This window comes from Arvicanthis niloticus, chromosome 18 (genome assembly GCF_011762505.2).
Source record: "Arvicanthis niloticus isolate mArvNil1 chromosome 18, mArvNil1.pat.X, whole genome shotgun sequence".
NCBI lineage: Eukaryota > Metazoa > Chordata > Mammalia > Rodentia > Muridae > Arvicanthis > Arvicanthis niloticus.
Genome location: NC_047675.1, coordinates 22,134,504 through 22,155,791, shown reverse-complemented (window position 1 = coordinate 22,155,791; position 21,288 = coordinate 22,134,504). Strand labels below are relative to the sequence as shown.

At 52.4% G+C, this 21,288-nt stretch overlaps 2 protein-coding genes across 4 annotated transcripts; one reads left to right on the top strand and one right to left on the bottom strand.

Annotated features, from left to right (window-relative positions):
• Nucleotides 1-812: 812 nt before the first annotated feature.
• Nucleotides 813-12,989, top strand: Dok4 (docking protein 4). Of its 2 annotated transcripts, XM_034522580.2 has the most exons (9): nucleotides 813-965; nucleotides 5,723-5,931; nucleotides 9,381-9,488; nucleotides 9,643-9,757; nucleotides 10,025-10,144; nucleotides 10,228-10,417; nucleotides 11,099-11,237; nucleotides 11,390-11,510; nucleotides 11,607-12,989. In XM_034522580.2, exons 2-9 carry the CDS (start codon nucleotides 5,866-5,868, stop codon nucleotides 11,723-11,725), a joined length of 978 nt encoding a protein of 325 aa, XP_034378471.1. In that variant the 5' UTR covers nucleotides 813-965; nucleotides 5,723-5,865; the 3' UTR covers nucleotides 11,726-12,989. The 2 variants fall into 2 exon arrangements, with proteins under 2 accessions (XP_034378471.1, XP_076771785.1); XM_076915670.1 differs by lacking the exon at nucleotides 813-965 and having other exon boundaries at nucleotides 5,578-5,931.
• Nucleotides 12,938-19,369, bottom strand: Polr2c (RNA polymerase II subunit C). Of its 2 annotated transcripts, none has more exons than XM_034522582.2 (9): nucleotides 19,213-19,369; nucleotides 19,062-19,111; nucleotides 16,929-16,997; nucleotides 16,745-16,797; nucleotides 15,054-15,182; nucleotides 14,673-14,724; nucleotides 14,151-14,319; nucleotides 13,961-14,035; nucleotides 12,938-13,407 (listed from the first exon to the last, which is right to left on the bottom strand). In XM_034522582.2, the coding sequence occupies exons 1-9, from the start codon at nucleotides 19,296-19,298 to the stop codon at nucleotides 13,263-13,265; spliced, it is 828 nt and encodes a 275-aa protein (XP_034378473.1). In that variant the 5' UTR covers nucleotides 19,299-19,369; the 3' UTR covers nucleotides 12,938-13,262. The 2 variants fall into 2 exon arrangements, with proteins under 2 accessions (XP_034378473.1, XP_034378472.1); XM_034522581.2 differs by having other exon boundaries at nucleotides 13,203-13,407; nucleotides 14,652-14,724.
• Nucleotides 19,370-21,288: the final 1,919 nt, after the last annotated feature.

The following is a 21,288-nucleotide window of genomic DNA, read 5'->3' as shown; positions in this document are numbered from 1 at the left end:
AGCCTGGGCTACATAGCAAGACCCTGGGCTGGGGACTTGGTTCAGTATGAGTTCCCAACCCCATGTCAAAGCCAGGTACAGAGGGGCATATGTTTGTAACTGCAGCATTGTGGAGCTGAGACAGATCCTAAGGCCTAATGGACAACTAATGTAGGCTAAATTGTAGAGCTCTCTATCTCAAAATACAAGATGGAGAACTAGTTATCTGGAAGACACCCAATATCAGACTTTGGCCTCTACTTGGGCAAGCATGAATACAACACACACACACACACACACACACACACACGGCCTAGTCTCAAAAAACTCAAATAAATAAATGAAAGTAAAGTGTGATGTAAATGAAAAATAGAAAGGGGGAAACAGGTGAGTGCAGCTGAATGTGCGACTGAGGAAGTGGAGCAGGTACCGGGCAGGCCTGGATGGTAGCAAAGGATATGTCTAGCTGGGTATTGACTCTTGAAGTTGGGAGGTGAGGTTCAAAGACTGGGAGTTGATATAGGGTTCCGCCTCCAGCAGATGCGAGGCATCGTGGGTTTGAGTTTTGGAGTTCAGGGAGGAGCTGGTGCGACTGAAGTGGTGAGCAGAGAGCTAGGCTGCCAGGCAGAAACTTCTGTCCTAGTAATAAGACATTGGCGGGACTCCGGGACTGGGCGGATCTCCCGGGTGGGGCGTGGCTCCGAGAAGGGGCGTGGCACGACGCCAGGGATGGGCGGGGGCGTGGCGGTGGGGCGTGGTGTGGCGCCAGGGCGGCGCGGGGCGTGGCCTCAAGGGGCGTGGCGTCGCGGATCAGCAGAACCGGCTACCTACCTAGTCTGTGCTGGATCCGGAGCTGGCGGCTGCGCTTCACTCTAGTCTACAACCCGAGCCGCACGCAGCCACCCCACCTTCCCCGCCTGGCCGTGGGCATGAGCCCGCCCCGCGTCTCGTGGAGCCAGCGCCCCGGCCCGGGCCTCAGCGCCTAGGTAAATAGGGGAGTTCGAAACAGGAAGGGGGGCGGTCCCTAGGCCTCACCAAGCCGTGAGATTCCCGCAACTCTCATCCTGGGGCGCCCTTGCTCACCTCCGGAACCTGCAGGCTCTCCCAGCTATGGGAGCGTTCTACTTTAAGGGAGGAGGACTCAGACGCGCCTCTCGAAGCCAGCGGGACCCTGAAACTCCCTGAACCGTCCTTACCCAGCTCCCATCTCTGGGAAGCCCAGGTCTGAGCCGTACCTCACCTGCATTCCCCGCGTATCCCATCCGAGAAACCCAGATCCCTGGCTCCCTGAGCCTCTTCCCGGAAGCAGCTTTCCTCGCCTTCCTGCTCCCCAAATTCCAAGAAACACTTTTCTTCTACTGCCTACCCGACCCGCGAGTGGCTTTCTTATTCACCGCAGTCCTTTGGGCCAGCAGCCTCCTGCCCTAAAACCTTTCTCCCCTGGCTCTGGGAGTCTGTACACCTTCTTTTGGAGACAGCTGATATCTGTCACGGCAAAAGGACGGGAGCGGAGCCTTGGGCAAACGGAGGCTCTGTGCAATCTGCCTGCGTGGAGCGGTGGGAGCAGAACAGTTGCCAGGCACTTGGATGGAGGGCTGGGGTGGGGGGCTTTGATAAGACAGGGCAGCCAGGGGCCGGGTGTCAGCTCCAGCACATTCCAACAGCCGTCAGGGGCTGTGCTTCCTGCACATTCTTTGCTGGCCCTTTTCAGAGAAATGCAGGCTGCTTTGTAGGCATCCCAGGTAGGTCCCGGGAGCCGTGTGTCTCTCTCTCTCGTCTCTCTCGCTCTGTTGCTTGCCTCTGTTCTTAGGTGCTGGGTATTCCTGGGCAGGGCAACAGGCTGGATGTGACCTCATCCAACAACCCCAGCCAAGGTGGGGCCCCTAGCCAGGCTTAGACAGTGTCAGCAGCAACACAAGTCCCCTGAGGCAGCTTTGAACCAAACTGTGGATCATGGACCCGGCTGGTTCTTCTGATCTCTTGGACTTTGCTGGTCTTGCCAGTTGGCACGGAGATGCAGAGAAGTGGGAGCCTGCTGCTGTTCACACGCTCTGGAAGCAGAGCTGATAATGGTGGTGCGGGGAGAAAGGATGGGGACAATCCTAGATATAATTAGTGTCCCTCCCTAGATTGGATACCCACTCTGTTCTTTATCAGTGTCCTGGTCACTGAGATGGAGCTATAGCTAGTTAAAAGGGGCTTGGGGGTTGTCATTGTAGGTGTCTCTACATGTCCAAGTGACAGATGAAGGAACCAGAACATCAAATCTCATAATGGTATGTGACAGACTGAAACACTGGATGTTGAGAGACAGCTAATTAGCAAGGCCAGGATGTCAGGAGGGCCCGAAGGAGGAGGCAGACTTTCAGCTGAGATCCAAATGAGGCAGTGGAATATACTTGAGACCATAGGAGGAAATTTAGTTAGAGGCAGGAAAAAGCAAGTGTAACTTTCCTGCGAAGGCTTTTATTCGGACTGAGAGGTGGCAGGGTACCAGGGGAGAACAGACAGCAGTGGTGTGAGGCATTGGACCACATTCCTGGGCACCATAAGTGTTCAGACCCCTCATGTCCTCTGCCTAATTCAGTACTTGTGGCTCTCCTTGGACCAGACAGACCTTCTGGGTCTTAGAAATCTACGGAAGCGCACCCTGCTGGTCCCAGATAGCAACCACACAGGGACAGGGCAGCTGGTAGACAATGGAGAGAGTTCTCCCTGCAGGAGACAACCCACCTGCAATCAAATCTCTGCTGTGAAGTGAAAACAGAGGTCGGAGAGATAGTGTCCAGGTAGGGCTGGTTTGCAGCCCTGATAAGATCAGATCTGTCAGGGGTGGGGCAGCCTGGCCAGGCAGGCAGGACTCAGGCTCTGCTACTGGCGGAGCCTAAAGTGAGTGGTGTTTGTTCTAGAGCCAAGGCCTCCAGGCAGGAATCTGGGAGGGAGCATTCAATGCAGCCTATGGGGCAGGTGGGTAGGGAGGGACGCAGGAGGCATTCTGGGGCCCCCTCCCTACAGGATGCTGCCCTTGCTGGGGAGGGCAGCAGTGCTGTGTCCAGCCTGGCTGTTTGCAGTGCCCTGGGCCAGGACAGTTACTGTCTTTCCAGGAATAGCCAGCCACATTGATACCAGAGGAGAGGTGGGGGTGGGGGTGGGGTGGGGAGGGGCTTACCCCTAGAACCATGAGAATGGCTACTGGAAACCCATCTTGCTCATTTAGTATACAGTACTTCAAGGGCTTCATGCCCAAAACTGAGGCATTAGGAGAGATCTGTTCCTCTGCAGGCCTGTGAGAGGCTAGTGGTAGCCTTGGACGGACAGGGGCTTTTTAACTGCCCTTACTTATTGGCTATTGGGCCTTTGAGGAGGGCCTTGGGGCAGGTTAGGGAATTACTTTCTGTTTAAAATCTCATACTCCCTCTTGGTAGGAGGAGCGGGTGGGCATGGGTCCCTCTCTTGATGCTCTCTCTCCAATCCTCTTTGCATTCCATTCTGGGACTGGGTCAGTATTTGCCTCAACAAGCCAACTGGGGACTGAATGAGACCAGAGGCCAGAGAAGGCAAGCTAAGTGTTCCTTTTCAGTGGTTCTAGGCTTAGGTGTTCTTTGGACACACAGCAGGAAGCTCTGAGACCATAGTGGCCCACAGGTTGTACACAGGGCTGATGGAGCCAGTAAGAAGTGGCCTGTACCGGGTTTATGGAGACGGTTTGTAATGGGCTTATGGCCTGGACTGGGCAGGAGGGTCCGGAGCATGTAGCTACCTCCTGGCTTCACTTCCTCATTTAAAGTAGAACGACTGGCCTTGAACTTTTACCCCCACCCCCAGTGTTGGGATTACAGATATATATCATCACATTCTACCTGGATCCTTTAGAGAAAAACAAAAAACAACCCCCTAGCCCCCAAAGAACTGTGAAAACTGAGGGACTACACAGCCTGCTAGAGCTGCATTCCTTGGTGTCTGGGCCACCTTAAAAGACCCCAGGGGCTGGAATGGAAAACTGGCCTTCAGTGCTGGGGACCACCAACTGCCAGTGGCCAGCTTGCTAGTCATCTTAGGAGGGAGCTCCATGGAGCCAGAACTTGTCCTGGGGACAAGACAACCCCAAAGGCAGGTGGTGGAGACAGAACTGGGAAAACTGACCCCTCTTGGCTGCCAAAGCCCAGGTGTGACAGGGCTGGTGCCGATTAGACCTGGAAGAAGCAGAGCACTGGCTGTGGGAATGTCCTGGACGTGGGAGCTGGGATAGAGAATGTGAAGGGCTAAGGGGACTGTCACTACACAGGAGAGAGAGGTAACCCCCTCTGCCCCAACTCTTGTTTACTGTGCCCAATGGAGTCCCATCTGTTCCTTGTTAGGGACTCAATAGACAGGCCTCTAGGAGATTAATTAATACCAAGCTGCTGGCAGACTGAGATGCGTGCCTGCCCTAGGGCCCCATTCTGGCAGCACAGATGTCCAGCTGACCCCAAAATGCTACTGCATTGCCACCCAGTGATCCTGGAGATGTGGGGAGTCTTGTGGGGAGCACAACCCTGACTACTGTGGCGTCATGGCAGAGAAAGCTTAGGTGGTGGCAGAAAGCCAAAGGGTGCTACAGGACAGTGTTCCACACAGGGAACTTCTCATTTGTCTTTGGTTGTGTCCTGGGCTTGCTGTGTGACCTAAGTCTGGCTCACTCTCTCTGGGCTATTTTCCTGTGTATAATATGAAGACTGAGATTGCCTGGGTCTGTGTTAACTGAGCCAGTTCTCCCCCTGCTATTCCCATTTTTTCCTGACTTGCTTAGGCTACGTCCCATGCCCTGGGTCATCCCTTCCTATAATTAAAGTCTGCCCATGCTCAGAACATATCTCTGCTTGGCTTGGCCAGACCAAGTGTCCTGTTGGGACTGTGTCCCCACCCTCAGGCTGCCCTACTCCTTCTAGCTCCAAGACCAGGGTAAATGTCTACTTCCTCAGAGGCCACAGCCCACAGTCCCACACACTCCTCAGACCAGGGCCCCACCCCTTGGACTCTGCCCTCCTGCCCAGGAAACGCCAGTACCCAGAAGAGCTGCCCAAGAGTCCAGGGGCCAGGAGCAAGGTCTGAATGATTTGAGCTGGTGACTCACAGCCTGATCAGGCTGGAGAGAACCAGGTATAGTGTGGTGGGCTGGAAGTGTAGGCTTCTGTAGATACAGAACCCTATCTGGGCTATCTCCTGATCCCCTTACCATTTCCTGGAAGTACCGGGGGAGGGGTCCTCTGTCAAGTTGCTCCAAGTCTGCCCTGAAGTTGTAAGAGGATGGCCAGGTGCCACCAAACTGAAGGGCCAGGTTCCTCCAAAGCCCTCTACCTACCTACCTACCTTTCTTCCTTCTTTCCTTCCTTCCTTCCTTCCTTCCTTCCTTCCTTCCTTCCTTCCTTCCTTCCTTCCTTCCTTCCTTCCTTCCTTCCTTCCTTCTCTTTTGCCTTCACCACCACAGCAAGCAAAACAGGAGCCAGCCATCCTAGGAAGGGGTTAACTGCCAGCCCGGGCCTTGAGGGAGGGGACTGGGCTGGACCATTTTTCTGCTCTGCCTCCACCTCGCTTTTCCTGAATGGTTCTGCCGTCCTGGGGTGGGGAGGAAGGGAAGGAGGAAGGGCAGGCAGGCAGAGGGAGGGAGGAGTGTGGGAAGAGGAAGGAAAAAAAGACCGAGACAGCTAGGGGGAGAGAAAGATGTCACTGGCTCTAATCTCCCTGTCATTTGGGTTTCTGGCAGGAGCTGGGCGAAGAATCTGCTAGAACAATGCTGAGCAGGGGGAGGTGAGGAGTGTCCTAAACAGGTGATCAGGGGACACCAAGCCACCTGGGCACCCCTCCCGGACTCAGCCCAGCCGGCACCCCAAAGACAGTGGGGCAACCATGGCGACCAATTTCAACGACATCGTCAAGCAAGGCTATGTGAAGATGAAGAGCAGGAAGCTCGGGGTGAGCCACCCTGGTGGGGGCCCTTGTCAATAAACAGTACTGAGGAGGGTCTGGAGGCATGGTGTGTGGGGGCATGCTGCCCGCCAGCACTGGGTACTGTGTGACTGTGGCTTGAGGTGTCTCAACACTGGCTGGCTGGCATGTGGCTAGCCAGTCTCTGTCTACTGCATCTCTTGCCCCAGCTGGGCTGGCTGGCATCCCAGCCACTGGACCAGTAGTGGTAGCTGACAGGCTGGCAGAGGCATCCCTGCTATTGTTGAAGTTGTGGCCACAGCGGCTGAGGCGCTGGCAGGAGCGGAGGTGGCAGCCACCACTGGGTAGCGGGACTGACTAGAGAGTGAGGCTGTCAAGAGTGGAGAGCAGCTTTGGCTCCTGGGCCTCCTCCCCTTGCTCCCCACCCCCTTTTCTCTCCCTCCCTCCCTTGCTCCCTACCTCTCCTGTTCTCTTTTCTTTAAAGTGACCCTCCCCCCCCCCCCCCCCCCCCCGCGTCTCAATGTGTTCACAGCCTCCACTCATCATATTATCATATTTTAGGTGGTTGCTTTGGGTGCTAAAGAATTGTTTGGGAAGGAGAGTTGCTTGTTGGGAGGTAGAGGTAGGGACATGAGGGACTGAGGCCAGAGCGGCTGAGGGGCCAACACTTCCCCCTATCCCCATGTGGCCCTTGTTTTGGGACAGGCTGCTTTCCTGGGAGTTGGTGGTGGCGGCTCTGAGCTGGGGCTTGGAGGGCCACTTACCCCTTCTCACCACCCCATGCAGGTGTCCAGCTGAGGAAAATCCCCCAGAGATAATTGTAGAGCCCCAGGTTCCCTTTGCAACCTCTGTTCCCCTGCTATCCCCTACCTCCAACAAGGGGCTCTTCTCAGCAGGAAAGAAAGCCTTGGTGACAGGTGACCCAAGTCTGTTTTACCCAAGACTCCTGTCCCTCCCTGCTACCTTGATGGGATGGGTTCAAGGCTTCCTGGTCTAGCCTGAGGGAGAGGAGATGCCCAAGGGTCACTTGTCTTACTCAGGGCTACCTTGGAGTGGGGGTGATTCTTGTTCCTCCTGGCTTTCTGGGACCCTTGGGCTGTCTTGTGTCCAGGTAAGGGCCAGCAGTCCACTGCCCTCAGCTGGGCCATCAGTGGATTGAGGCAGGGCTGCCGAGTATGTTCCGAGTCTCACTGGCCCAAGCCTGGTAAAGATTCTGCTCTTTCCAAGACAGAACAAAGAGCAAGGCTAAGGCCAGGCAAAGAGGCCCAGGGAGTGGGGACCTCATTCCTGCTGCCATCCCTTATCCCCATGCTTAGATCCAGCAAGTCCCCAGAGGCCAGCAGAGCTCTGTCTAGGGCAGGGCTTACCAGGAAAGCACTGGCTACAGGGCAATACTGTGGGGTCAGTGTCAGACCTGTAACAGGAGGATTCCCAGACCCCAAGTAGAGGGGTGGACAGACCAGGGAACGAACTGGAAGGTGGGGTGTGGCCTGGCCCAGACTCATGTCCACTGTGTCCAGGGAGTTCTACTCTCCACAGACCTGAGCTTACACTGCCATCCTGTGAGGGGCTAAGCTTTGCAGTTGCCCCAGGCAATATCTTATCTCAGTCTCCAGGGATCAGGGGTGGGGGTGTGCTGAATGAAATGGAAAAGGGATTGCGCCCACCCTCCCCTCCTACCTGCCAGGGCCTCCCTCCCTCAGCAGAGCCTGGCAGAGTGCTTAGGAAGAGCTGATCAAAGACCTGTGAGAACTGAGGAGAGCTCTTGAGTGCATGGCTCCCTGGGGTTGTGTGAGTGTGTATCCTGTAACCAGGCAACCAGGATGCTCAGGCCCCCAGGCCTCCCGTGTTGCTGCCTGCTGGGGTGGGGTGGGGTGCTTGGGCAGCTCCCACCCATTCAGTCATCTATCCATTCATCCATCTGTCTGTCCACTCTGTCCTTCATATTCTCATATCCATAGCTGTAATTGCTAGCTGGTATCAGCAGAGGTGGGAACATACGGTATATACAGCCTCCGCTTTAAAAAGGCTCATGTGGACAGATCAGGGTTGAGCTAGGGACAGAGGTGCTAGGGCAGGCATACTTCCCAGGGTCCCAGACAGGACCTAAAAGTCGCCCAGCTCTAGAGACTTTTGTCCAGGGACAAGGACTGTCTAGTCTAGGTCCATTTTGTTCTGTGATCTGTTTGCCAAAGGCCTGGTGTACCTTTGGCACAGGCAGAGAAGTAGCTGAGCTGACTGCCAGCCCTTTAGGACTGTGGCCCAGTGGTCATAGAGGTGCAAGGGCAGACATGTTTCCCAGGGCTCCAAACAGGAGCTACAAGTGACCCAGCTCTAGGGAATTCCAGAGACAGAGAGAAGGTCTAGGTCATTTTGCTCTGTGATCTGCTTGCCAAAGGCCTGGTGCACCTTTGGCACAGGCAGAGAAGGTAGCTGGGCTGGCCAGTGACTATGGCCCAGTGGCCTCCTGCCTTCCTCTGCCCAACCCAGGCCCTCTTTAGGACCCTCTTGTTTGCATTAACAATGGCACAGGGATGTCTGGGAAACAGGTCTGCCAGGCTTGAAGCTTGCTGGCAGGAGCTGGTAAATCCAAGATAGCCTTGAGGTAGGAGGGAAAGAGGTCAGATGGGTAGTTTATGGAGGTGCTGGGACAGCCTTTCATGGTGTCTGATAGGCCAATTTGTCTCTGGAGAAGGGTCCCCTCTTTAGGAGTTTATGAAACTCTGGAGAGTTTCTAAGTGGTTGGGACAGGCAAGATACCACATAGGGAAGGTACTGTGCTGTGCAGGCTCATAGCTCTGCCCCCTTAGCCTCTGCAGGCCTCTGGTCCCCTTGGGTACTCCTTGTGGCACACTGTTGATTAAGTGCTAAGGGAAATCCTTGGGGGGCAAGGGTGACTCCCCTTACATCAGAGCCTTGTCTGGGTCCAAGAGCAGGGCAAGGATGATGTACAGACTAGCTGAGTACAAGGGGCCACTTCTTGTCCCTGGGAGACCCCATGTATGCCAGAGTGGACTGTCCTTTGGTAATGGGGTGTGTCTCTGGAAATCCTGTCTTCACAGCAGACCCACCACTTGTTAGGTCCTTCCTACTTGCCTTCCTCATAGCCCACTAGTCTCTGAAATGGAGACAACAATGGGACTGCCTGCAGGAGTGACCCCGACACTGAATAGTGCAGCACCCCACATATGGATAGGAAGCATTCCACAAATGCTCCTTCCATTTTTGATGGTGATTACACGGAGCATCATAGAACAGCTCAACAGAGATGACCATCAACACCCACCTTGGCCATTTGGTTAGGGCTGCCCCTCTGGTGACTGGTATCCTATAGCTACCGTCCTAAGGTTTTCTCTGAGCTAGGGTCAAGGGAAGGGCATCGTACTACTCCCTCAGGAGGATGGGATAACTTCAGGGCAGCACTGTTGAGGACTGTGATCCAGCAACAGTCCGACCATCAGCTTCTTGGCCCACAGATTTACCGGAGGTGTTGGCTGGTGTTCCGGAAATCTTCAAGCAAGGGGCCCCAGCGGCTGGAGAAATATCCCGATGAGAAGTCAGTGTGCCTCCGAGGCTGCCCCAAGGTTAGGGGCCTGGGCCCTAGATCCCCCAACCTGTGAGCAAAGATGACTCACTCACTGAGTCCTGAGGTCTGAGAGTACCTTCCTGGGGAACCCTGCTATGGAAGGTAGGGTGAAGTGCCCCGGCCTGGCTAAATCTCTTGGGATGTCCCTCCAGGTGACTGAGATCAGCAACGTCAAGTGTGTCACACGGCTCCCCAAGGAGACCAAGAGGCAGGCGGTGGCCATCATATTCACCGACGACTCAGCTCGTACCTTCACGTGTGACTCAGGTGAGACCCCAGGCTGCAGGCTCCATCTGCTCTTCTTGGGCTGGTCACAGTCAGTGGTCTAGGCAGCAGGTACCAGAGCAGGGCCAACTCTTGCAGGAAGGGTGGGAGAGCTGTGCCCTTCCTTAGTGGAGTAGGTCCAGACGGACGTGGGCAGGTAGACAGCAAGGCCTCCCTGCAAGGTGCAGTGAGTGAAGCCAGGGCAGACCGGGTGGGTGGGCTGCTGGGGACTCTGAGCTGGCACAACTATGAAGTGCCATTTTTCTCTAGAGCTGGAGGCAGAGGAGTGGTACAAGACACTGTCAGTGGAATGTCTGGGATCACGACTCAATGACATCAGTCTGGGAGAGCCTGACCTCCTGGCTCCTGGAGTACAGTGTGAACAGACAGGTGAGGCTGGTGCTGGGTCTCAAAGTGGGAACGGGGAAGGTGGTGCCCTCAGCTGGCTCAGCTGTTATCCGCTGCTGCTGCAGATCGCTTCAGTGTCTTCCTGTTACCCTGCCCCAACCTGGACGTGTACGGCGAGTGCAAGCTGCAGATCACTCACGAGAACATCTACCTCTGGGACACACACAACCCCCGCGTGAAGCTCGTCTCGTGGCCTCTCTGCTCTTTGCGCCGTTATGGCCGAGATGCCACACGCTTTACCTTTGAGGCGGGCAGGTAGTACCCTCTTTCTTACCATCCTGTCCCACTATGGCCATTATGGAGACTGCTGTCTGCATGGCCATCGAGTATGTTCATTCATCAGCATGGCAACCCAGGGGGGATGTGATGCTTCAGTTTTACAGATGAGGAACTCGAGGCCAGAAGTAATTAGCTTGTAACAGGCAGGTCAAGCGAAGCTGTTTACCATACATAGCCCAGCTCCCTGGCTCAGTCACTGCCAGCAGTGACATTTCCTGGCTTTGTGATTGTGGCCTCAGTACAAGTTTCCTATAGGGAGGTAAAAAAGCATCTAGCCTGACAGAATGATGGTATAGCTAGGGACTCTTTGTTGGGACTCTACCACCCTCTATGTATCCTTAGCTGAGTGACTATTTTCCTGGATGCTTTAGGTTCCTCTATGGTAAAATGTAGAGGAGAATGAATAGGTTAATTTCTGGGAAGCTTTCAAACCTCCACTGGGAATGTGGTAACTACCGCTCAGCCCATGCGTACTGTGGCCAAGTCCCCAGACCATGGCCATCCTCTTCCTGAAGACCTTGGAACAACCACGGCTGGCATTTAGATCACGCAGGCAGCATGCATTCATGCATATGAGCACCAGCGAAAGAGACACAGACACACACACACAGAGTGGAATTCCTGACACCTTGCCCTCCTTGCTCCCTGTGTCCTTAGGATGTGTGACGCTGGGGAAGGACTCTATACCTTTCAGACACAGGAGGGGGAGCAGATTTACCAGCGGGTTCACAGTGCCACCCTGGCCATCGCTGAGCAGCACAAGCGGGTCCTGCTGGAAATGGAGAAGAACGTGAGGGTGAGGCGTGGCTGTTGCTCCAGGGCTCTGGGAGGTGGGGCAGACACGCTAGCTAAGTCTCCGCTAGCATGTTGCAGGTGGGTCAGGAGGGACCTTGGGCTGGCAGCAGTGTCCCCAGAACTAACAGACGGGACCTTTTCTCTGTGTCACAGCTGCTGAACAAGGGCAGTGAGCACTACTCCTATCCCTGCACACCCACAGCCATGCTGCCCCGCAGTGCGTACTGGCACCATATCACAGGTTCTCAGAACATTGCCGAAGCCTCCAGCTATGGTGAGTTGCCGTTGGGGCCTGTCCCTATGGAGGCTTCCTGGGCAAGGGTCTTTGCTGTTGGAATCAAATTCTGAGCCTGCATCTCTTTGTCCACAGGTGAAGGGTATGGGGCAGCCCAGGCCAGCTCAGAAACAGACCTCCTGAACAGATTCATCCTGCTTAAGCCAAAGTCCAGCCAGGAGGACAGCAGTGAGACCAAGTCCCCTTCCCAGTGACAGCTAGACTGGCGAGAACTCATGACTGCTGGACCACCGTTGGAAGGTTCAGTGCAGCAGCCCATGGGCAGCCTCAAGGAGCTGGTTGGTGGCCAAGAGCCAGGAGAGCAAGCTATCCCTCCTTGCCCTCAAGGGTGAGGCTGGACCTCAGCACATGGCTGGCCACACCACCTGAGCATGAGGGGCTAAGAGCCACCGTGGGACTATACACTGTTAATGGTTTTAATATATATGGCTTATAACATATTCTGTATAAATGAGGCTTCCCTCTATCCCTCCCCACCAACACAACCCATTTTGAATTCCACGACCAGGTATGTATGGTCAAGGCTGTTTGAGTATGAGGGTGGCAGTGCCTATCCTCAGTGATACAACTCTCCTGCTGCCAAGATGGCTTGAGCTGCCAGGGTCAGAGGAGGGGACAATCAGACTGGTGCTGGCTCTTCCTCAGAAGCCCAAGGGCCACGATAGTAGGTAGCTTCTGTCCTCTGGGCCTACAGTGACACAGGAAGAGTCCTGGACTTCACTGTACCACATGGCAGCCTTGCACTTGGGAGTTTTAAGCAGAGGTGGCATCTGGTTTTTAAATGCACTTTCTGCACTGGCTCCTTCCTGCTCAGTAGGCCGAAGATGTCTTCAGGCGGGTGGGGCTCCCCTTACCTCTCAGTAGTAGAGGATGGCTGGGGCCAGCCTGGAGGGCCGCAGCGGGACTGCTGTGGGGAGCATCTTGCTGCCCCCTTTTACTGACCAGGGGTATAGTGCTCCAGCAGGGGGAGTCCCTTGCCTTGGGCTAGCCACCCCAGGCCAGATTCCAAAACTTAAGACCTTCCCATCTCCCTACATGGTGCTGAGGCTCCCTGCTGAAATGCAATTAAAGCAATTGATTTTCTAGTGCTGGTATTTATTGACTACCGTGCAGAAGGGCTATCTTTCTATTCACATCAAACCTTTTGTTGCGTGTTTGTTTTTTAATACTTTAGGGTTCTGATTTGTGGGAACAGACCTTGTAAATAACCACTGTTCACATGTGTAGCAGAATGATAAGGGGGCCCCCTCCCAGGGGGGCCCTAGAGCCAGGGAGGTGGCACAGTCAGCCCAGCTGTGACCCAGGAAGTGACCACCTAGAGGTTGGCTCGTTTGTACAAGAAATGGGCCCAGATGCTTGGGAGGGAGGCAGAAGTGGCTCAGTTGGTGGCACCATGACGCATGAAGGAGATTATGTTGTGCTCTTTATTGCCAAAAATAAAAACTTTTTAAAAGACAACTACTGTTGAGCAATAAATACTTCTTCTTTTCTGTGCTGGTGTATACCCCACCACCCCAGGCTGCCCGAAAACCACTACAGTAGGGCCAGGGATGCTAAACGCCTAATAAAAACTGCCTTGTCTAACGCCAGTAGAACCCCTGGCAATCTCTCCCATGACCTTCCAGGAGGCAGCTTGAGCAAGTGCGGTCCATAGCCCAGAAACCAGAAGGGCTCCCAAGGCCTGAAATCCAGTCACCTTGAACCTAGTCTTCTGTGGCAGGCAAGCTGCGGCTAGTTTATGGTTAGCACGTCACTCTGGATCTCATGGCTTAACTGAGTCTGTAAATCACTCAGCTTCTTCTTTAGCCCAGACAGGGCTGAGAGGACAATGGTTTCAGGGCGCAGTGAGCCACACGACTCCACATTGTAGTAAAACCTGAGAGACAAGAGTGGGGTGAGAGCTCTTGTGAGGCAAAGCTCAGGCTTTGGGCAGACTTCCTTTCTATCCTGTGAGATTTGATTCCATTTCTATGCAGCCCTTGATAGTAGGACAGGGCTGACTTCCCTAAAACCCTTATGCAGAGTGGTCCAGATCCACTTTGCAGTTCCTCGAGGAAGCTTCAGCTACTTCAAAAGGGCACTGTTGTAAAAACCCTACAATGACTCTGTGCATTTCTACACTGGACAGCAGGAAAAAACCAAACACGATGCTGGCTACACCCTTCAGCACTTCAGGGGAGAGCTATGGTCCTCTGGCTTGAGCCTAAACAGGAAGGCCAGAAACAGCATGGGGCAATAAAAAGGCCCCTTTCCTCACAGTGACTGGAGAGGAATGAAGACCGACTCAGGACTCAGCTCTGCTATCACACGGAGGGGATAAGGGTGGGAGTGGGGGATGGGGTGTGGTGTGGTGAGCTTCGGTGTGACTGCCTAACAGCCTCCCACACCTCTATTTACAATTATAGTCCCTAGCAGGACCGGGGTCTTACCTCTCTGGCTTGCCGTTGGGGTCATAGGGAGCCTGGGACTCATCCTCGTCCAGCTCGGAATACTCACTCTTTGGCCTGAAGGCAAGCACAGGTGAAGCACAAGTGGTTACTTCTACTTTGAGCAAGGCTCTCAGAGGACTTACCTCTCACTACAGCCATCGCTACTTCCCCTCATCCCCCCAGAACACACCATTCCTCAGGCTTGGGGTAAACGGTGTGCCGAAGAGCGTTGTCTGGGTCGTACTCAAAGGCTACTCCTGCAGTAGGGTTCCACTTGGCATGTTCCTTGCCAAAGCCCTTCTTGGCATAGGCTCGAAGTCTGAGCTCCTGCCCCTTCCTCAGCTTGACAATGAGGATGTCTGCAGGGAGAGGTGAGAATGAGCCAGGGACAAAAAGAGGCAAGTTCTCCAACTTGTGACCTTCAGTGCTGCATGAAGACAACCCACATCTTGGCAAAAGGTTCCAAAGATGAATGAAAGAGACCAGCAACTCAAAGGGGTACATCTAATCTCTGCATCCACCAGCTTGCCTATCCCACCCCCTTACCACCCTGTCCTACCCCCTTACCATCCTGCCCCACCCCCTTACCATCCTGCCCCACCCCCTTACCATCCTGCCCCACCCCTTACCATCCTGCCCCACCCTTTACCGTCCTGCCTTACCCCCTTACCATTCTGCCTTTCCCCCTTACCATTCTGCCTCACCCCCTTACCATCCTGCTCCACATAGTCATTAGGGTCGTTATCTCGGTTCCGGGATGTCACCTGTAGGAAGCCAAACAAGCACACATTAGCTTCTCAGTTACCTCTGGCAACGGTCTTTCAGCAAATCCAGCCTATGATCTGTCAAGCCAGGGAAAAAAGGCCGAGAAGGAAGAGATGGCAGTTGTCCAGAGAGCCCAGTGGCCTTTAAAAGGGTCTTTAAACAACAGAGGGCACATGGCAGAAATACTGCTCTGTTTAGGATCTCAGGACCAGGATGTCTAGGTGGTGGTTAATGTAGATGGTAACGGGGTAGGTTAGCATTTATTTCATAAAGATCTACTCCAATCTGTCCCACTTGAAGCCAGGCAGAGAAGAGCAAAGGCACTAACCGGAATAACCCGGGGGCTGTTAGAGATAAGATCTCGGGAGGTGACGTGGCGCGTCTGGTCTTCATTGCACCTCACGTCGAGCGTGAACTCCACAGAACACTCAGGGCAGAACTCTTCACACGTGCAGTCCTGAGGCAGCAAGGGCAGGTGGAATGAGTAGGCTGGACTCTCTGCTTCTCCTAACCAGCTCCTTCCAGTTTCTTCTTGGTGAAAAGGGGTGACCACAGTTCCAGGCCGTTCTGGGCTGTTCTGGTTCACCTCAAGATAACTTGTATACCCACAGGCAACAATACTTCCTTTCCATGTCCACTGCTACAGGTGGCCACTAGGGGGCACACTACTAATATAGCAGTGCCTAGAGAGGACGTCTTGGAGGACTAAGGTTGTATGGGACTATATAGTTCTGTCTATGCAGTCCAGCTTAGGAATGACTGAAAATACAGACAAGGGAAGAACAGGAAAACAAACAAAAAACCAACCAACAAACCAAACAAACAAACAAACAAAAAGACCCCCCAAAACAAAAACACCTTTCAAGTTCTAGATTATTTGGAGAGAGGAGGCCCCGGTGCTCATTACAGCCCACGGTGGCCTGGAATTTAGTATGTGGATGAAACTTAAACTACTGAGCCTCCTGTTGCTACTATCGCCCACGTGCTAGGATTATAGGCACGTGTCACAACATCCAGCCACTCTTTACTTCAGGATCTCTTACGGACAATTGTACCCATATACAAAACCAGAGAAGACAAACTGCCACCTGTCATATGCACACCTTCCAGTTTTCCTAATTATCAATATTTGCCTTTCTTTGCGGGTGTCTTGTGTGCTCTGACAGGGTATATCTTACTAGGTAACCCTGTAAATGGTGGGTTACAGGCATCCAGACATAGACAGTTACAGCACACAGACAGGGCTCAAGCACGGAGAAGAGAAGGGTCAGGGCACTTGCAACTTAGTTTCTAAAAGGTTAGGGAAAAATGAGGCAAATGTAGGAAAACATTAACATCTGGTAACTACAGAGAAAAAATAAAACAAAGGGGTGTTTTATTAATATTTTTTTCTGACAGGCATGGAGATACATGCCTTTAACAACCACAGCACTCAGGAGAGGGCAGATTTCAGTTCAAGGCCAGCCAGAGCTACATAGTGAGACTCTCTTAAAAACAAAACCAAAAAAAACCCAAAAAGAATAAATGGATGGGAGGGTAGTGGGAGGCTGGAGAGATGGCTCAGCTGCTAGCTCACAACTGCCTGTAACTGTCTCCAGGGACTCTGATGCCCTCTATTGACCTTAGCCCACCTGTACATACACAGAGACAGACATAAAAGTGGGCGTGTCCCCCGACCCTTTTTTGTTGTTCTGAGATAGGGTTTCTCTGTACAGCCCTGGCTGTCCTGGAACTCACACAGATCCGCCTGTCTCTGCTTCCCAAACTCTGGGATTAAAGGTGTGTGCTGCCACCACACCCACCCATGTGTTCCCTTTTGTGAGGCTCACTGATGATTCCTGCACATGTGCTGAGAGCAATCTGACGCTCCATCAGAACCAAGGACCACACTACTAAGACATCATCTCCACAATGACCATACCACAGTCAGCTGGAAGGAAGACACCCAAAAAGATTCTAGGGAGAACACCCCCCTTCCCCACCTCCCCGTGCCTCCAGTCTTCCTACCAACACACATACCCGGGAGTACTGCAGCTTGTCCACAATGTCATCACTAGTGAGGGGGATTAAACCTGCAAGACATAGAAAAGTGCTCTGCAGAACAGCCAACAGCCAAATCATCACAAGAACCTCAAGGAGGTCACACAGGCTGGGACAGGGAGCATCCCACTTTGATTCCTTCCACCTCAACCCCAGCACTCACCAAGCCTGTGAGCAATGAATTCATCATGAAGGACGGAGGAGTTGGCATCAATCTGAACCCAGTCGATGGCTGAAAAAGGCGGCAATGAAACAGGATGAGTGAGGACTAGTCACCAGATTCATCTACAGACCTACAGCACTGTCTCTAATCACTCAGTGCACAGCACTTAGGAGGCAGAGGCAAGCCTGGTCTACAATGTGAGTTCCAGGACAGCCAGGGCTACACAGAGAAAACATTGTGTCAAACAAAACAAAACAAACCCCACTTGTCATACATATCACCTTCCTGCCCCAGAGAACTGGGTATAGGCCTTGCTAGTAAGACAGACAGACAGACAGACAGACAGACAAGACAGACAGACAGACAGACAGACAGACAGACAGACAAACACACACACTTGGTGCACTTAGGGATATTTAGGGAGTTGAATACTTTAAACCTGCTACCTGTGCCAATACAAATCCAAGAACAAAAGCTATTTGAGCACCTAAAAGTTGGGGGAAACATGGGTTGGAGGGGTGGCTCAGAGGTTAAGAGGTTCCCGGCACCCATGGCAGGCAGCTCACAACCCTGTAACTCCACCTCCAGGAGGATCTGGCCCCCTGCATTCACCTGTAAACACCCACATACAGAGACACAGTTTAAAACCAATTTAAAATTTTCATAGTTAGGGAAAACATCAGGAGAGTAAAATATCACAAGTTCATGACCCATACCTCATTTACGATGTAACCAGAATTTTAGTGTTCCTCCCATCAACAGATGTTCACTGGATGGCTTCAACAGGGAAAGCCCACTAACAATAAAACCCAGGCATTGCTGGGCATACAGGACTGTATGCGTGCAGCCGCTTCACTTAAACATGTACCTGATCACCCATAAGCAAACTCTTGCATGTAAACAATGGCGTGCAGAAATCAGATAGTGTTTGATTTCTCAAACAGCAGCCATAGGCACCAGGAAAAAAGGTCAGAAGACCAGCGAGGATAGGCCCAGCCTGCCCTTCCCTGCAGTGCTTCAGCAACCCAAGCAAGGACCAAGCTTCCTGAGGATTTACTTCTGGGGCCCATCGAATACCCTTAATCTACCTCCCATCATTCCCATCCCCCCACCCCCTGGTGGGAATTCCCAGTCTCAAAAACCCTTGTGTGTCTATGTCTACAAATGCTCCACTCTCTTCTCCAGGGCCTCCATCCTCTCTCAAAACAAAACAACAACAACAAAAAAAACCCAAAACTGTTCAGACTCTCCTGAAGACACGTGTCATATTTTGCCTTTGAAGCAGAAATAAAAAATTCATCTTAAACAAGACACCAGAATGGATACAAAAAACCTCTGTCTGTCTGTCTCTGTCACTTCAACCATAAAGAACAACAGTATGTCGTTTGTAAAAGAAAATCTTAAAACACACAGGCGTTCTCTCATGTGGAATCAATCTCTCTCTCTTTCTCTTAAATTAAGGGAGAGTTCAGGGCCTGCAAGATGGTTTAGCAGGATAAAGGTACTTATTTGTTGTCAAGCCTTATCGGGTTCAATCCCTGGGTCCCATGTGGTAGGAGAAGAGAATCCCTCCCACAAGCTGTACTCTGACCGCCACACATGAACTACGGTACTCTCTAGCCCAGAGATATACACATATATGCAAATAAATGTTTTAAAGAAGATAGGGGGAGAAGACAAGAAAGTATAGCAGGGAGGTTACTATCTGGAAAAACGGGAGAGACCAAGCACACTGTGTGTGAACAGTGTGTAGATTTGAAAATGTCATAAATAAGTCCGTTATTTTGTAAAATTAACATGCATTTTCAAAAGACACCAGCCAGTAGCGAACACTGACTTAAAAGCGCATCATCATCTACATTACTTAGGTAATCGCTGTATCACCCGCTAACGACGCCTAGCATCTACATCTTGCGGATGAGGAGGCTGCAGCCCTGAGCTGTTTATTAGTGCTTAGCCTTGATTTCTGTTGCTTTGGGGTGGAGAAACACTTATTGGAAACCCCGCAGCTGAGCAAGGCATGCACCAAGGCGGGCCTAGGAGTCCCCAGGCCAGCGTACAGCACAGCAGTGATCTCAGCCCTCACCCGGGGCTGAGGGCGGGCGACACGGGCTCCGAGGGAGAGTCGCTTACCTATTATGGGCACTTCTGCGATGAAGACCCTCCGAATGGAATTGGCCACCCTACAGGAGGGAAGCCAGGCGGTGTGAGCGGCCCCGAAGCTACAGCCCCGGGGTCAGGAGCCCAAGGACCCGGCCGCCCGTCTCTCCCCTCGCAGCCTTACGCTAGGTCCGTGTTCTCGATAATGAACTTGACGTTCTCTTCGGTGAGTTCCGTGATCCGCACGGTTGGCTGGTTGGCGTACGGCATCGCGACCGGCTGCCAGTCTCCCGCGCCAGCCGAACAGCGCGCCTGCGCGGCCACCAGCAGTTTGTCGGCGGGACACCCGGCGCTTCCGGCTAGACGTGGGCGCAGCGCCACCTGCTGACCGGAGGCCGGAACTCTCCTGGCCTGTGTTTTCTAACCACCCCGGCGCCAAAATGCACTGGTCCTATATAGCTCTTGAAATCCCCAAGATATACAGCACAAAATTACATGTTCAAGGTTATTCACGCCAATGTTGTTATTTGTAGTTGCTAAAAATAACTCGTTAGGCAATGATTGATAGAGACTTGGTTAAACGTGCACACTGGGCTGGAGATTTGGCGCTGGAGATAAGAGCACGGTTGCTTTTCCATAAGACTTGGAGTGTATTCCCAGCACCCACATGACGCCTAACATCTTTAGCTCCAATTTCTGAGGAAACTCTCTCCTGGCATTTGAGGGCACCAGGCATTCACATGGTGCACAAACCTACATGCAAGCAAAACACCCATATGCATAAAAATAATTTAAAAGATACATAAGAATATAATGAAGCCTTTTAAGAGACAGAAGTTGTACATCTATACATAAACAAAATGGCTGAGGAGGTGACTCAGTGTGTAAAACGACTGACTGATATAGGTCATTTCTCTGCCGGCAAAATGAGCCAATTCAAGGCAGATTAGAACATATTAAAAGGCAGGTTTGTCGGGAAGCTGCTCTCAGGCGAGTTCACTGGCCCCAAGAACCGAGGCCAGGGGAGTCGCCATGGGAAGGGCCAGAAGGGAGAAGAGGAAAAAGAGAGATGGGGGGATGGGGAAGTGGGGTAGGGTAGGGGACTGGGAGGGGGAGGGGAGGTTGAGCAAAACGTCTGGATTATACAGGGAAGAGCCTGGGGGGGGGGGGGCAACCCAGCCTCTGGGCTGGAAAGCTCAGGGTGGGGGACAGAGTATACTGGGATGCTGGGAGAATCTGGAGGCCCGGTTTACTTTAATAAGCAAAACACGCTCCTCAGTCCCTAGTCATAAGGTTCTAAACCAAACACTGATAATGCAAGGACACAAGTTCAAATTCTCAGAACACCTGTAAAGAGCAGGCATGGTAATGCAAGAGTCTGTAATCTTAGCGTTCTTTGAATTGGAACGTGGAGAGAAGAATCCTCTGGACGTTTTCAGGATAGATAATTCACAAAGAAGCAAACAACAAAAGACCCACGAGCTAATGTCAGAGAGAGTACTATAACGCATACACATGAAAAACAAAGCCCATGTATTTGTATTATATGTGTGTATGCATGTGATGGTACCAACACATCGTGTGTGTGAGTTTGAGTGTGAGTGTGTGTGTGTGTAAGGACACCAAGCCTGACTGCGAGTGCTCTCACCCACTGAGTCACCTCAAAGGTCCCCAACATGTTAGATGATCACACACTTTTCTTTCTACCCTCGATCGTATGATGTACTTCTGAAGCAATGCTCTCCATTTCCACAGATCTGTGTAGTTGTACCTGAAGAGTTTAAATGGGCCTCTAAAAAACATGGTGGCTGTTCACATAGAGAAAAGAGGCCCTTAAACAAAACCCTGAAGGAAGTACATTTAGAGGGCAGAGTTGTCAGAGAATAAAGAGGTGCTGTAACCAGGAGGGACATTTCTTTCTGAGATAAAGGCATTGACAGAGGGACCCGCCCCCCCCCAGCGCACACCATCCCTGTGAACCATGAATCACACATGTCTGCTGAGAGGGATGCTATAAAGGATAGAGAAAAGATGAAGTGTAATTACATGGCAGTAACTTTATGGGATGTTGAGACAAAAAAAAAAAAAAAAAAATGAGAGGTACAGAAAGAGCCCAACAGAAAGCTCAGTGGACAACATCTGAAACTCAACCTTCCCTATCAGCTGATTTAAACAGGAGAGTATAGCAGAAGACAGTACTAACCATGGGCTCAAAGGAAACAGAGCCAGTATAGACTGGAGGACTGCCCTCAAGTAGTCA

Bases quoted from the DNA above. Each gene is read 5' to 3' on its own strand.
- Dok4 (XM_034522580.2), top strand. From the start codon at position 5,866: ATGGCGACCAATTTCAACGACATCGTCAAGCAAGGCTATGTGAAGATG. The intron at 5,932-9,380 runs GTGAGCCACCCT...CTTGGCCCACAG, and splicing joins TGAAGAGCAGGAAGCTCGGG to ATTTACCGGAGGTGTTGGCT. The intron at 10,145-10,227 runs GTGAGGCTGGTG...CTGCTGCTGCAG, and splicing joins AGTACAGTGTGAACAGACAG to ATCGCTTCAGTGTCTTCCTG.
- Polr2c (XM_034522581.2), bottom strand. From the start codon at position 19,298: ATGCCGTACGCCAACCAGCCAACCGTGCGGATCACGGAACTCACCGAA. The intron at 16,998-19,061 runs GTAAGCGACTCT...CGCCTTTTTCAG, and splicing joins CGCAGAAGTGCCCATAATAG to CCATCGACTGGGTTCAGATT. The intron at 15,183-16,744 runs GTATGTGTGTTG...TTGCTGCCTCAG, and splicing joins ACAAGCTGCAGTACTCCCGG to GACTGCACGTGTGAAGAGTT.